Source organism: Salmo salar, chromosome 07 (genome assembly GCF_965601325.2).
Source record: "Salmo salar chromosome 07, fSalSal1, whole genome shotgun sequence".
Classification (NCBI taxonomy): Eukaryota; Metazoa; Chordata; class Actinopteri; order Salmoniformes; family Salmonidae; genus Salmo; species Salmo salar.
Window position 1 is genome coordinate 2,825,668 of NC_138297.1, and position 14,333 is coordinate 2,840,000.

Genomic DNA, 14,333 nt, shown 5'->3' on the forward strand with positions numbered 1-14,333 from the left:
GAGAGAGGAGAAAGGGGGAGAGGAGAGAGGGACAGAGAGGGGGAGAGAGAGAGGAGAAAGGGGGAGAGAGAGAGGAGAAAGGGGGAGAGGAGAGAGGGAGAGAGAGGGGGAGAGAGAGAGCAGAGAGGGGGAGAGGAGAGAGGGGGAGAGGAGAGAGGGAGAGAGAGGGGGAGAGAGAGAGGAGAAAGGGGGGAGAGAGGAGAGAGGGGGAGAGAGAGCAGAGAGGGGGGAGAGGAGAGGGAGGGGAGAGAGAGAGGAGAGAGGGGGAGAGAGAGAGTCGTTAGAACATAACGCTAATAGATAATACCGTTGATAAAAACCATTAATTTATCAGATGATTAGATCCAAAGAGACTGCCAGCAGGAGTCAAACCCAGGGTCCTGCCGCTAACCTACACAGGACAACTGTGGTCTAGTACCAGACCCCTCTCTCTCTCCAGACCCCTCTCTCTGTCCAGACCCCTCTCTCTCTCCAGACCCCTCTCTCTCTCCAGACCCCTCTCTCTCTCTCCAGACCCCTCTCTCTCTCCAGACCCCTCTCTCTCTCTCCAGACCCCTCTCTCTCTCCAGACCCCTCTCTCTCTCTCCAGACCCCTCTCTCTCTCCAGACCCCTCTCTCTCTCCAGACCCCTCTCTCTCTCTCCAGACCCCTCTCTCTCTCCAGACCCCTCTCTCTCTCCAGACCCCTCTCTCTCTCTCCAGACCCCTCTCTCTCTCCAGACCCCTCTCTCTCTCTCCAGACCCCTCTCTCTCTCCAGACCCCTCTCTCTCTCCAGACCCCTCTCTCTCTCCAGACCCCTCTCTCTCTCCAGACCCTCTCTCCAGACCCCTCTCTCTCTCTCCAGACCCCTCTCTCTCTCCAGACCCCTCTCTCTCTCCAGACCCCTCTCTCTCTCCAGACCCCTCTCTCTCTCCAGACCCCTCTCTCTCTCCAGACCCCTCTCTCTCTCCAGACCCCTCTCTCTCTCTCCAGACCCCTCTCTCTCTCTCCAGACCCCTCTCTCTCTCTCCAGACCCCTCTCTCTCTCTCCAGACCCCTCTCTCTCTCTCCAGACCTCTCTCTCTCTCCAGACCCCTCTCTCTCTCTCCAGACCCCTCTCTCTCTCCAGACCCCTCTCTCTCTCTCCAGACCCCTCTCTCTCTCCAGACCCCTCTCTCTCTCTGTCCAGACCCCTCTCTCTCTCTCCAGACCCCTCTCTCTCTCTCCAGACCCCTCTCTCTCTCCAGACCCCTCTCTCTCTCCAGACCTCTCTCTCTCTCTCCAGACCCCTCTCTCTCTGTCCAGACCCCTCTCTCTCTCCAGACCTCTCTCTCTCTCCAGACCCCTCTCTCTCTCCAGACCCCTCTCTCTGTCTCCAGACCCCTCTCTAGCTGTCCAGACCCCTCTCTAGCTGTCCAGACCCCTCTCTCTCTCCAGACCTCTCTCTCTCTCCAGACCTCTCTCTCTCTCCAGACCCCTCTCTCTGCCCAGACCCCTCTCTAATTAGCCATAGTCAGGTGAAAGAGAGAGGAGAGAGAGAGGAGGATGGAAGAGGACTTCTGGATAATGGTTCACGGACATCGTGTTTTTAGTCCTCTCCGTCTCTCATTCCCCCTGCTCACAGAGAGAGAAGAATATTCCAGAGATGTCCTGAATGATTTATGGTTACGGCCTGTCCCTCCCTCCTGGAGTGCTTCAGAATTCAGCCCGTCGTCTCCACGATGGTAGAGGACGCAGACAGCACACACACACACACACACACACACACACACACACACACACACACACACACACACACACACACACACACACACACACACACACACACACACACACACACACACACACACACACAGAGAGAGACTGCTTATAATGTGATTGACCTCTGAAGGTAGAAGCCCATAAATGTACAAAGTATAACTGATAGAGAGACAGAGATACATACCAATTAGGATCTGGCTAAAAATACTTTAATCAGTTATAGAAACCATTGCCCTTTATGGTTGTGAGGTCTGGGATCCGCTCACCAACCAAGAATTCACTAAATGGGACAAACACCAAACAGCATGTAGAATTCTGCAAAAAATATCCTCTGTGTGCAATGTAAAACACCAAATAATGCAGAGCAGAATTAGGCCGATACCCGCTAATGATCAAAATCCAGAAAAGAGCTGTTAAATTCTACAACCACCTAAAAGGAAGCGATTTCCAAACCTTCCATAACAAAGCCATCACCTACAGAGAGATGAACCTGGAGAAGAGTCCCCTAAGCAAGCTGGTCCTGGGGCTCTGTTCACAAACACAAACAGACCCCACAGAGCCCCAGGACAGCAACACAATTAGACCCCACAGAGCCCCAGGACAGCAACACAAACAGACCCCACAGAGCCCCAGGACAGCAACACAAACAGACCCCACAGAGCCCCAGGACAGCAACACAAACAGACCCCACAGAGCCCCAGGACAGCAACACAAACAGACCCCACAGAGCCCCAGGACAGCAACACAAACAGACCCCACAGAGCCCCAGGACAGCAACACAAACAGACCCCACAGAGCCCCAGGACAGCAACACAAACAGACCCCACAGAGCCCCAGGACAGCAACACAAACAGACCCCACAGAGCCCCAGGACAGCAACACAAACAGACCCCACAGAGCCCCAGGACAGCAACACAAACAGACCCCACAGAGCCCCAGGACAGCAACACAAACAGACCCCACAGAGCCCCAGGACAGCAACACAAACAGACCCCACAGAGCCCCAGGACAGCAACACAAACAGACCCCACAGAGCCCCAGGACAGCAACACAATCAGACCCCACAGAGCCCCAGGACAGCAACACAAACAGACCCCACAGAGCCCCAGGACAGCAACACAAACAGACCCCACAGAGCCCCAGGACAGCAACACAAACAGACCCCACAGAGCCCCAGGACAGCAACACAAACAGACCCCACAGAGCCCCAGGACAGCAACACAAACAGACCCCACAGAGCCCCAGGACAGCAACACAAACAGACCCCACAGAGCCCCAGGACAGCAACACAATCAGACCCCACAGAGCCCCAGGACAGCAACACAATTAGACCAAATCATGAGGGAAAAAAAAATAAAAAATTGCTCCTTTGCACCCCATTATTTCTATTTCTACTTTTCACTTTCTTCCACTACAAATCTACCATTCCAGTGTTTTACTTGCTATATTGTATTTACTTTGCCACCATGGCCTATTTATTGCCTTTACCTCCCTTATCTCACCTCATTTGCTCACATTGTATATAGACTTATTTTTCTACTGTATTATTGACTGTATGTTTGTTTATTCCATGTGTAACTCTGTGTTGTTGTATGTTGTCGAACTGCTTTGCTTTATCTTGGCCCAGGTCGCAATTGTATATGAGAACTTGTTCTCAACTAGCCTAACCTGGTTAAATAAAGGACTTGTTCTCAACTAGCATACCTGGTTAAATAAAGGACTTGTTCTCAACTAGCCTACCTGGTTAAATAAAGGACTTGTTCTCAACTAGCCTAACCTGGTTAAATAAAGGACTTGTTCTCAACTAGCCTACCTGGTTAAATAAAGGACTTGTTCTCAACTAGCCTACCTGGTTAAATAAAGGACTTGTTCTCAACTAGCCTACCTGGTTAAATAAAGAACTTGTTCTCAACTAGCCTACCTGGTTAAATAAAGGACTTGTTCTCAACTAGCCTAACCTGGTTAAATAGAGAACTTGTTCTCAACTAGCCTACCTGGTTAAATAAAGGACTTGTTCTCAACTAGCCTAACCTGGTTAAATAAAGGACTTGTTCTCAACTATGTGTCCTCCTGTCTCAACCTGAGGGACAGCCAGATATGTGTCCTCCTGCCACATCCTGAGGGACAGACAGATATGTCCTCCTGCCACAACCTGAGGGACAGACAGATATGTCCTCCTGCCACAACCTGAGGGACAGACAGATGTGTCCTCCTGTCACAACCTGAGGGACAGACAGATATGTCCTCCTGCCACAACCTGAGGGACAGACAGATATGTGTCCTCCTGCCACAACCTGAGGGACAGCCAGATATGTCCTCCTTCCTCAACCTGAGGGACAGCCAGATATGTCCTCCTTCCTCAACCTGAGGGACAGACAGATATGTGTCCTCCTGCCTCAACCTGAGGGACAGCCAGATATGTCCTCCTGCCACAACCTGAGGGACAGACAGATATGTCCTCCTTCCTCAACCTGAGGGACAGACAGATATGTGTCCTCCTGTCTCAACCTGAGGGACAGACAGATATATGTCCTCCTTCCTCAACCTGAGGGACAGACAGATATGTCCTCCTGCCACAACCTGAGGGACAGACAGATATGTCCTCCTTCCTCAACCTGAGGGACAGCCAGATATGTCCTCCTGTCTCAACCTGAGGGACAGACAGATATGTCCTCCTGTCTCAACCTGAGGGACAGACAGATATGTGTCCTCCTGTCTCAACCTGAGGGACAGACAGATATGTCCTCCTGTCTCAACCTGAGGGACAGACAGATATGTGTCCTCCTGTCTCAACCTGAGGGACAGACAGATATGTGTCCTCCTGCCACAACCTGAGGGACAGACAGATATGTGTCCTCCTACCACAACCTGAGGGACAGATAGATATGTGTCCTCCTGCCACAACCTGAGGGACAGACAGATATGTGTCCTCCTGTCTCAACCTGAGGGACAGCCAGTGAAAAGTGCAATGTAATGTGGATAATATTTCCCATGTAGTTTTGTTTTGTCTTTCATACCATGTGTCTTCTCAGTCATGTTGACACTGGTCTACTACCGTCGCTTTAATGTATTGTTGTTCTGATTAATATTGTTGTTGTAGTTGCTGTTAATCCCATTTCCACTACTACTACTATTATTATTATTGCTGTTGGTCCCACCATTTTTGTTATACGTATCCTTTGACAATATAAGTAATTTAACTTTCCATGTCAATAAAAGTCTATTGAATTGAATGAGAGAGAGAGAGAGAGAGAGAGAGAGAGACAGAGAGAGCGAGAGACAGAGAGAGACAGAGAGAGCGAGAGACAGAGAGAGAGAGAGAGAGAGAGAGAGAGACAGACAGAGAGAGAGACAGAGAGAGAGAGAGGCGGGGTCTTACCCTGGTCGGAGGCGGGACTCAAAGGATCTTGGGTGGTGCCGATTGGCCAGGAGGTGCCCAGTGACGTCATAGAGGTCACCCAATCACGAGGGTCTGTGTGAACCATGGCGGGAGGAGTTGTAGAAGAGAAGTATGAAGAGGATGAGGAGGATGAAGAAGAGGAAGAGCGTGTGACAGTAGTAATATCAGTGTGTGGAATATAGCGAGTTCCAGTTGGGTCGAGGTTTGTGTTTACTGTCGGGTCGATCTGAGGTCGTGGTCACGGTGCCGGCAGGTCCGGTCACATTAGGGTTAACGGGAGAGGTCCCGATGGCGGTGAACGGAGTGTCCGTGGAGAGAGGGAACGCCGTGCCGAAGAGGGGGTTCGACTCTCCTCCCGAAAAGAAAACATTGCCAAAGATTCCTGAAACACAACACACACAGGAGGAATCTTATAGCCTGGAGATGATTAATCAATACTATATACTGAAGAGATAGATGTTCTGATAACAGATGACTAATCAATACTATAGGGTCTCAGTGGCGACCCGTCATTCAGGGCAGGTGTCACCAGCAAAGCACCCCCCACTCCATCACACCTCCTCCTCCATGCTTCACGGTGGGAACCACACATGCTGAGATCATCCATCCGTTCACCTACTCTGCATCTCACAAAGACACGGCGGTTTGAAACAAAAATCTCAAATTGGGACTCATCAGACCAAAAGGACAGATTTCCACCGGTCTAATGTCCATTGCTCGTGTTTCTTGTCCCAAGCAAGTCTCTACTTATTATTGGTGCCCTTTAGTAGTGGCTGACTTGCCAAGTTAAATAAATGTTAGATAAAGGTTAAATAAAGGTTAAATAAAGGTTAAATAAAATAAATAAATACATGGTCAGAGAGAAGTGGAGAGATAAACGCTGTGACGGTCGGAGAGAAGTGGAGAGAAGTGGAGAGATAAACGCTGTGACGGTCAGGGAGAAGTGGAGAGATAAACGCTGTGACGGTCGGAGAGAAGTGGAGAGATTCTCGTTGTGACGGTCGGAGAGAAGTGGAGAGATAAACGCTGTGACGGTCAGAGAGAAGTGGAGAGATAAACGCTGTGACGGTCAGAGAGAAGTGGAGAGAAGTGGAGAGATAAACGCTGTGACGGTCAGGGAGAAGTGGAGAGATAAACGCTGTGACGGTCAGAGAGAAGTGGAGAGATAAACGCTGTGACGGTCAGGGAGAAGTGGAGAGATAAACGCTGTGACGGTCAGAGAGAAGTGGAGAGATAAACGCTGTGACGGTCAGAGAGAAGTGGAGAGATAAACGCTGTGACGGTCAGAGAGAAGTGGAGAGATTCTCGTTGTGACGGTCAGAGAGAAGTGGAGAGATAAACGTCGTGACGGTCAGAGAGAAGTGGAGAGATAAACGCTGTGACGGTCAGAGAGAAGTGGAGAGATTCTCGTTGTGACGGTCAGAGAGAAGTGGAGAGATAAACGCTGTGACGGTCAGAGAGAAGTGGAGAGATAAACGCTGTGACGGTCAGAGAGAAGTGGAGAGATAAACGCTGTGACGGTCGGAGAGAAGTGGAGAGATTCTCGTTGTGACGGTCAAAGAGAAGTGGAGAGATTAACGCTGTGACGGTCAGAGAGAAGTGGAGAGATTCTCGTTGTGACGGTCAGAGAGAAGTGGAGAGATAAACGCTGTGACGGTCAGAGAGAAGTGGAGAGATTCTCGTTGTGACGGTCAGAGAGAAGTGGAGAGATAAACGCTGTGACGGTCAGAGAGAAGTGGAGAGATAAACGCTGTGACGGTCAGAGAGAAGTGGAGAGATAAACGCTGTGACGGTCAGAGAGAAGTGGAGAGATAAACGTTGTGACGGTCAGAGAGAAGTGGAGAGATAAACGCTGTGACGGTCAGAGAGAAGTGGAGAGATAAACGCTGTGACGGTCAGAGAGAAGTGGAGAGATAAACGCTGTGACGGTCAGAGAGAAGTGGAGAGATAAACGCTGTGACGGTCAGGGAGAAGTGGAGAGATAAACGCTGTGACGGTCAGAGAGAAGTGGAGAGATAAACGCTGTGACGGTCAGAGAGAAGTGGAGAGATTCTCGTTGTGACGGTCAGAGAGAAGTGGAGAGATAAACGTCGTGACGGTCAGAGAGAAGTGGAGAGATAAACGCTGTGACGGTCAGAGAGAAGTGGAGAGATAAACGCTGTGACGGTCAGAGAGAAGTGGAGAGATAAACGTTGTGACGGTCAGAGAGAAGTGGAGAGATAAACGCTGTGACGGTCAGAGAGAAGTGGAGAGATAAACGCTGTGACGGTCAGAGAGAAGTGGAGAGATAAACACTGTGACGGTCAGAGAGAAGTGGAGAGATAAACGCTGTGACGGTCAGAGATAAACGCTGTGACGGTCAGAGAGAAGTGGAGAGATAAACGCTGTGACGGTCAGGGAGAAGTGGAGAGATAAACGCTGTGACGGTCAGAGATAAACGCTGTGACGGTCAGGGAGAAGTGGAGAGATAAACGCTGTGACGGTCAGGGAGAAGTGGAGAGATAAACGCTGTGACGGTCAGGGAGAAGTGGAGAGATAAACGCTGTGACGGTCAGGGAGAAGTGGAGAGATAAACGCTGTGACGGTCAGAGAGAAGTGGAGAGATAAACGCTGTGACGGTCAGAGAGAAGTGGAATAATGTATATATACTGCTCAAAAAAATAAAGGGAACACTTAAACAACACAATGTAACTCCAAGTGAATCACACTTCTGTGAAATCAAACTGTCCACTTAGGAAGCAACACTGATTGACAATACATTTCACATGCTGTTGTGCAAATGGAATAGACAATAGGTGGAAATTATAGGCAATTAGCAAGACACCCCCAATAAAGGAGTGGTTCTGCAGGTGGGGACCACAGACCACTTCTCAGTTCCTATGCTTCCTGGCTGATGTTTTGGTCACTTTTGAATGCTGGCGGTGCTTTCACTCTAGTGGTAGCATGAGACGGAGTCTACAACCAACACAAGTGGCTCAGGTACTGCAGCTCATCCAGGATGGCACATCAATGCGAGCTGTGGCAAGAAGGTTTGCTGTGTCTGTCAGCGTAGTGTCCAGAGCATGGAGGCGCTACCAGGAGACAGGCCAGTACATCAGGAGACGTGGAGGAGGCCGTAGGAGGGCAACAACCCAGCAGCAGGACCGCTACCTCCGCCTTTGTGCAAGGAGGAGCAGGAGGAGCACTATCAGAGCCCTGCAAAATGACCTCCAGCAGGCCACAAATGTGCATGTGTCTGCTCAAACGGTCAGAAACAGACTCAATGAGGGTAGTATGAGGGCCCGACGTCCACAGGTGGGGGTTGTGCTTACAGCCCAACACTGTGCAGGACGTTTGGCATTTGCCAGAGAACACCAAGATTGGCAAATTCGCCACTGGCGCCCTGTGCTCGTCACAGATGAAAGCAGGTTCACACAGCACGTGACAGACGTGACAGAGTCTGGAGACGCCGTGGAGAACGTTCTGCTGCCTGCAACATCCTCCAGCATGACCGGTTTGGCGGTGGGTCAGTCATGGTGTGGGGTGGCATTTCTTTGGGGGGCCGCACAGCCCTCCATCTGCTCGCCAGAGGTAGCCTGACTGCCATTAGGTACCGAGATGAGATCCTCAGACCCCTTGTGAGACCATATGCTGGTGCGGTTGGCCCTGGGTTCCTCCTAATGCAAGACAATGCTAGACCTCATGTGGCTGGAGTGTGTCAGCAGTTCCTGCAAGAGGAAGGCATTGATGCTATGGACTGGCCCGCCCGTTCCCCAGACCTGAATCCAATTGAGCACATCTGGGACATCATGTCTCGCTCCATCCACCAACGCCACGTTGCACCACAGACTGTCCAGGAGTTGGCGGATGCTTTAGTCCAGGTCTGGGAGGAGATCCCTCAGGAGACCATCCGCCACCTCATCAGGAGCATGCCCAGGCGTTGTAGGGAGGTCATATAGGCACGTGGAGGCCACACACACTACTGAGCCTCATTTTGACTTGTTTTAAGGACATTACATCAAAGTTGGATCCGCCTGTAGTGTGGTTTTCCACTTTAATTTTGAGTGTGACTCCAAATCCAGACCTCCATGGGTTGATAAATTGGATTTCCATTGATTATTTTTGTGTGATTTTGTTGTCAGCACATTGAACTATGCAAAGAAAAAAGTATTTAATAAGATGATTTCATTCATTCAGATCTAGGATGTGTTGTTTAAGTGTTCCCTTTATTTTTTTGAGCAGTATATATTAATAAGGGAGAGTGATCAGAGAAACGGACAACAGACGCAGCCTACTAGATAACCAATGGGTGGACACAGGAAACAGAGACAGCTGGACAGGAAGGAGGAGAAGACCACTGAAATTACCAGATGCGTGCTCGTGTGCGTGTCCAGCTGTGTGTGTGTCCGTGTGTCCGTGTGTGTGTGCGCGCGTGTGTGTGTGTACCTGAGAAGGCCAGTAGAACCAGCAGTAGACAGGTTAGCAGACTGATAACAGGAACGAGGATGAGGAGGATGAGACGAATGTAGTTCTTCGACGAGGTCATCTTCTGAGGACACACTTCACCCATGGTGATGACCTCATCAGCAACCTGGGGAGACAGAGAGAGAGGGCAGACAGAGAGAGGAGAGAGAGGGGAGAGGGGAGAGAGAGAGGAGACAGAGAGAGAGAGGGAGGAGAGAGAGGGGAGAGGGGAGAGAGAGAGGAGAGAGAGGGGAGAGAGAGAGAGGGGAGACGGAGAGAGAGAGAGGGGAGAGGGGAGACAGAGAGAGGAGAGAGAGGGGAGAGGGGAGAGAGAGAGGAGACAGAGAGAGAGAGGGAGGAGAGAGAGGGGAGAGGGGAGAGAGAGAGGAGAGAGAGAGAGGGGAGAGAGAGAGAGGGGAGAGGGGAGACAGAGAGAGGAGAGAGAGGGGAGAGAGAGAGAGAGAGGGGAGAGGGGAGACAGAGAGAGGAGAGAGAGAGGGGAGAGGGGAGACAGAGAGAGGAGAGAGAGGGGAGAGGGGAGAGAGAGAGGAGAGAGAGAGAGAGAGGGAGGAGAGAGAGGGGAGAGGGGAGAGAGAGAGGAGAGAGAGGGGAGAGAGAGAGAGGGGAGAGGGGAGACAGAGAGAGGAGAGAGAGGAGAGAGAGACACAGAGAGACCGAGACAGGAGACCGTTACTAACAGACAGGTCAGCTGGTAGAATATTGTGTTTTTAAAGGTCCCATGGTTGTTAGAAGAGACTTTGAGACGCTCTCACCCTCAACATTCACAATAATGAGTTTACCAGGAGTGGGAGAGACGGGACATTCCCGCTTCTAGGTTTGGCGACAAATGACAGAGCCATACAGACTCTATTTATATATATACATATCTTCTCTCTACAGGGTCCTAGTGCATAACAGCGCGCAACAAAAAAAAAACTCAGTCCATCTTCCCAGAAAACAAATGAAAATGACCGTTTATTCATACATACATACACTACAAGCGCGTCGTCAATAAGCTTACCACTTCACATATGCCGTCACCTCTTCCTGTTCACATTGGACCGGCCGTTCCAGAGTTGATCATTTCGCTCTGATCCAACTGGATGTAACGGAACAGAACGGAGCTCTAACGTAACCCAGAGAGGAGTAACGGAACAGAACGGAGCTCTAACGTAACCCAGAGAGGAGTAACGGAACAGAACGGCGCTCTAACGTAACCCAGAGAGGAGTAACGGAACAGAACGGAGCTCTAACGTAAACCAGAGAGGAGTAACGGAACAGAACGGAGCTCTAACGTAACCCAGAGAGGAGTAACGGAACAGAACGGAGCTCTAACGTAACCCAGAGAGGAGTAACGGAACGGAGCTCTAACGTAACCCAGAGAGGAGTAACGGAACAGAACGGAGCTCTAACGTAACCCAGAGAGGAGTAACGGAACAGAACGGCGCTCTAACGTAACCCAGAGAGGAGTAACGGAACAGAACGGCGCTCTAACGTAACCCAGAGAGGAGTAACGGAACAGAACGGCGCTCTAACGTAACCCAGAGAGGAGTAACAGAACGGAGCTCTAACGTAACCCAGAGAGGAGTAACGGAACAGAACGGCGCTCTAACGTAACCCAGAGAGGAGTAACGGAACAGAACGGAGCTCTAACGTAACCCAGAGAGGAGTAACGGAACAGAACGGAGCTCTAACGTAACCCAGAGAGGAGTAACGGAACAGAACGGAGCTCTAACGTAACCCAGAGAGGAGTAACAGAACGGAGCTCTAACGTAACCCAGAGAGGAGTAACGGAACAGAACGGAGCTCTAACGTAACCCAGAGAGGAGTAACGGAACAGAACGGCGCTCTAACGTAACCCAGAGAGGAGTAACAGAACGGAGCTCTAACGTAACCCAGAGAGGAGTAACGGAACAGAACGGCGCTCTAACGTAACCCAGAGAGGAGTAACGGAACAGAACGGCGCTCTAACGTAACCCAGAGAGGAGTAACGGAACAGAACGGAGCTCTAACGTAACCCAGAGAGGAGTAACGGAACAGAACGGAGCTCTAACGTAAACCAGAGAGGAGTAACGTAACAGAACGGAGCTCTAACGTAACCCAGAGAGGAGTAACGGAACAGAACGGAGCTCTAACGTAACCCAGAGAGGAGTAACGGAACAGAACGGAGCTCTAACGTAACCCAGAGAGGAGTAACGGAACAGAACGGCGCTCTAACGTAACCCAGAGAGGAGTAACGGAACAGAACGGAGCTCTAACGTAACCCAGAGAGGAGTAACGGAACAGAACGGAGCTCTAACGTTCCCCAGAGAGGAGTAACGGAACAGAACGGAGCTCTAACGTTCCCCAGAGAGGAGTAACGGAACAGAACGGCGCTCTAACGTAAACCAGAGAGGAGTAACGGAACAGAACGGAGCTCTAACGTTCCCCAGAGAGGAGTAACGGAACAGAACGGAGCTCTAACGTAACCCAGAGAGGAGTAACGGAACAGAACGGCGGTAGTCGTGGGGAATCCTTTCCTTCCAGGTAAGTTACGAGGCGGGGGATGAGGTCTCTGGTGCCCGTTTTTTTCCCCACTAACAGAAGCAGCACTTGGACTAAGCGTCAGCTCCAGCCCTTATGTGTGTGTGTGTGTGTGTGGGGGGGGGGGGGGGGGGGGGGAGGAGGGGGGTATTTTTAACTGCGAGGTATTTTTCGCTTCAGACTTTCCGTTCAGCCAGCCGCACAGCCGCGTGCCCCCGGTGCAGGACGGGGGAATCTGAACTCTCCACTCAAGAGAAAGACGTTTATTTTTAGAGCGAGAGAGACAGAGAGAGAGAGGAGAGACAGAGAGAGAGACAGAGAGAGAGAGAGGAACGAGAGACAGAGAGAGAGACAGAGAGAGAGGAGAGAGACAAGAGAGAGAGAGAGAGAGAGAGAGAGAGAGAGAGAAAGAGAGAGAGAGGGGAGAGAGAAAGAGAGAGAGAGGGGAGAGAAAGTGTGACTGTGTTTTGTGTCTTCCACACGTTGGAGCGCGAGTGGTGGAAACGCGACGAGCCCGGTGCGTCGCTGGAGGAGAAGAGGAGACGGTTTCACACCTCGTGCGCTTTAAATAGGGAGCCGCGCAGCTGGGCGCACTTACCTGCAGGCCCCGTTAACCGGTCAGACCGGAAGAGATCCGTTGGATTAAACAAATCTCCTGGTGGGAACTAACCGAATCAGACAGTGGGAATGTGAACCAGCCGTCTGTGAAGAATGTGGGCATTCTTTCTAGCCTATAAAAGTTGTGTTGTTTTTGTGTGTGTGTGTGTTGTTTTTGGCTAAAGTTTCTCCAGAGATATTCTCACTACAATTTAATAACAGCTAAAATGAAATATATAATTTATATCATAGGACTAAAGCCATTAGGTTTACATAACCGGTACAGATCGAAAAATAAATGGCATTTAGGAGAAAAATTATGTTCTCTAATAGCCACTCAAATATTTCGAGAGCAGAAGAGAGACAGGACGAACGGGAATATTCAGCAAGATCGAACGAACAAGGGAGCGAAGAAGTGAAAAATCTAGGAAAAGGAGAGGTGAGTTTCTTACCCCGGTGCCGCTGAACGTGACGTGAGATGGTAACATGATGCTTGTTCGCCTCTCGCTGCCTCGCTCTTTAACCTCACCTCACACACTCATCGCTGTCCCGTACGGTAGACGCTAAATCTCCGGTAGCCCAGCGCTGCTCTGGGAGACTCCAGGCAGAACCTCTAGAGCGCTATCATTACCCAGGACTCCTCCCACTAACACACACACACACACACACACACACACACACACACACACACACACACACACACACACACACACACACACACACTCCCTCCCTGACTCTCTCTCTCTGCCGACTCCCTGACTTTCTCTCTCCCCGTCTCTCTCGCTCTCCCTGACTCTCTCTCTTACTCCCTCTCCCAGACTCCCTGACTTTCTCTCTCACTCTCCCCGTCTCTCTCACTCTCCCTGACTCTCTCTCTCTCCCCCGTCTCTCTCCTCCCTGACTCTCTCTCTCCCCCGTCTCTCTCTCCTCCCTGACTCTCTCTCTCCCTCTCTCTCTCGTCTCTCTCTCCTCCCTGACTCTCTCTCTCCCTCTCTCTCTCGTCTCTCTCTCCTCCCTGACTCTCTCTCTCCCCCGTCTCTCTCTCCTCCCTGACTCTCTCTCTCCCTGACTCTCTCTCTCGTCTCTCTCTCCTCCCTGACTCTCTCTCTCTCCCCCGTCTCTCTCTCCTCCCTGACTCTCTCCCTCTCTCTCTCGTCTCTCTCTCCTCCCTGACGCTCTCTCTCTCCTCCCTGACTCTCTCTCTCCCTCTCTCTCTCTCCTCCCTGACTCTCTCTCTCCCTGACTCTCTCTCTCGTCTCTCTCTCCTCCCTGACTCTCTCTCTCTCCCCCGTCTCTCTCTCCTCCCTGACTCTCTCCCTCTCTCTCTCCTCCCTGACTCTCTCTCTCTCCCCCGTCTCTCTCTCCTCCCTGACTCTCTCTCTCCCTCTCTCTCTCGTCAACCCTCACACACACACACACCTGTTCCATTAGATTCGGAGAAACTTTGACACAGATTTGACTTGTGCGTCAACATGAATATAATTTAACAGACGGCTGGCAGGGCCTTCGCCCTCGGGGTCAGACCAGGTAAAGGTCAGACCAGGTAAAGGTCAGACCAGGTAAAGGTCAGACCAGGTAAAGGTCAGACCAGGTAAAGATCAGACCAGGTAAAGATCAGACCAGGTAAAGG

General features: G+C 51.0%; 2 protein-coding genes across 2 annotated transcripts in view; both read right to left on the reverse strand.

Moving 5' to 3' along the window:
* corin (corin, serine peptidase) overlaps window positions 1–5,251 on the reverse strand; it is a 92,791-nt gene extending 87,540 nt beyond the window's left edge. The window contains exon 1 of the mRNA XM_045721373.2: window positions 5,120–5,251. Within this exon, the coding sequence (XP_045577329.2) occupies window positions 5,120–5,225 (106 nt within the window). The 5' untranslated portion in view covers window positions 5,226–5,251. The remainder of the gene's footprint in view (window positions 1–5,119) is intronic.
* Window positions 5,252–5,264: 13 nt separating this feature from the next.
* On the reverse strand, window positions 5,265–13,365 carry LOC145879988 (uncharacterized). The gene is made up of 3 exons (XM_082977297.1): window positions 13,156–13,365; window positions 9,566–9,710; window positions 5,265–5,522 (listed from the first exon to the last, which is right to left on the reverse strand). Exons 1-3 carry the CDS (start codon window positions 13,189–13,191, stop codon window positions 5,305–5,307), a joined length of 399 nt encoding a protein of 132 aa, XP_082833423.1. The 5' UTR covers window positions 13,192–13,365; the 3' UTR covers window positions 5,265–5,304.
* Between the last annotated feature and the right edge of the window lie 968 nt (window positions 13,366–14,333).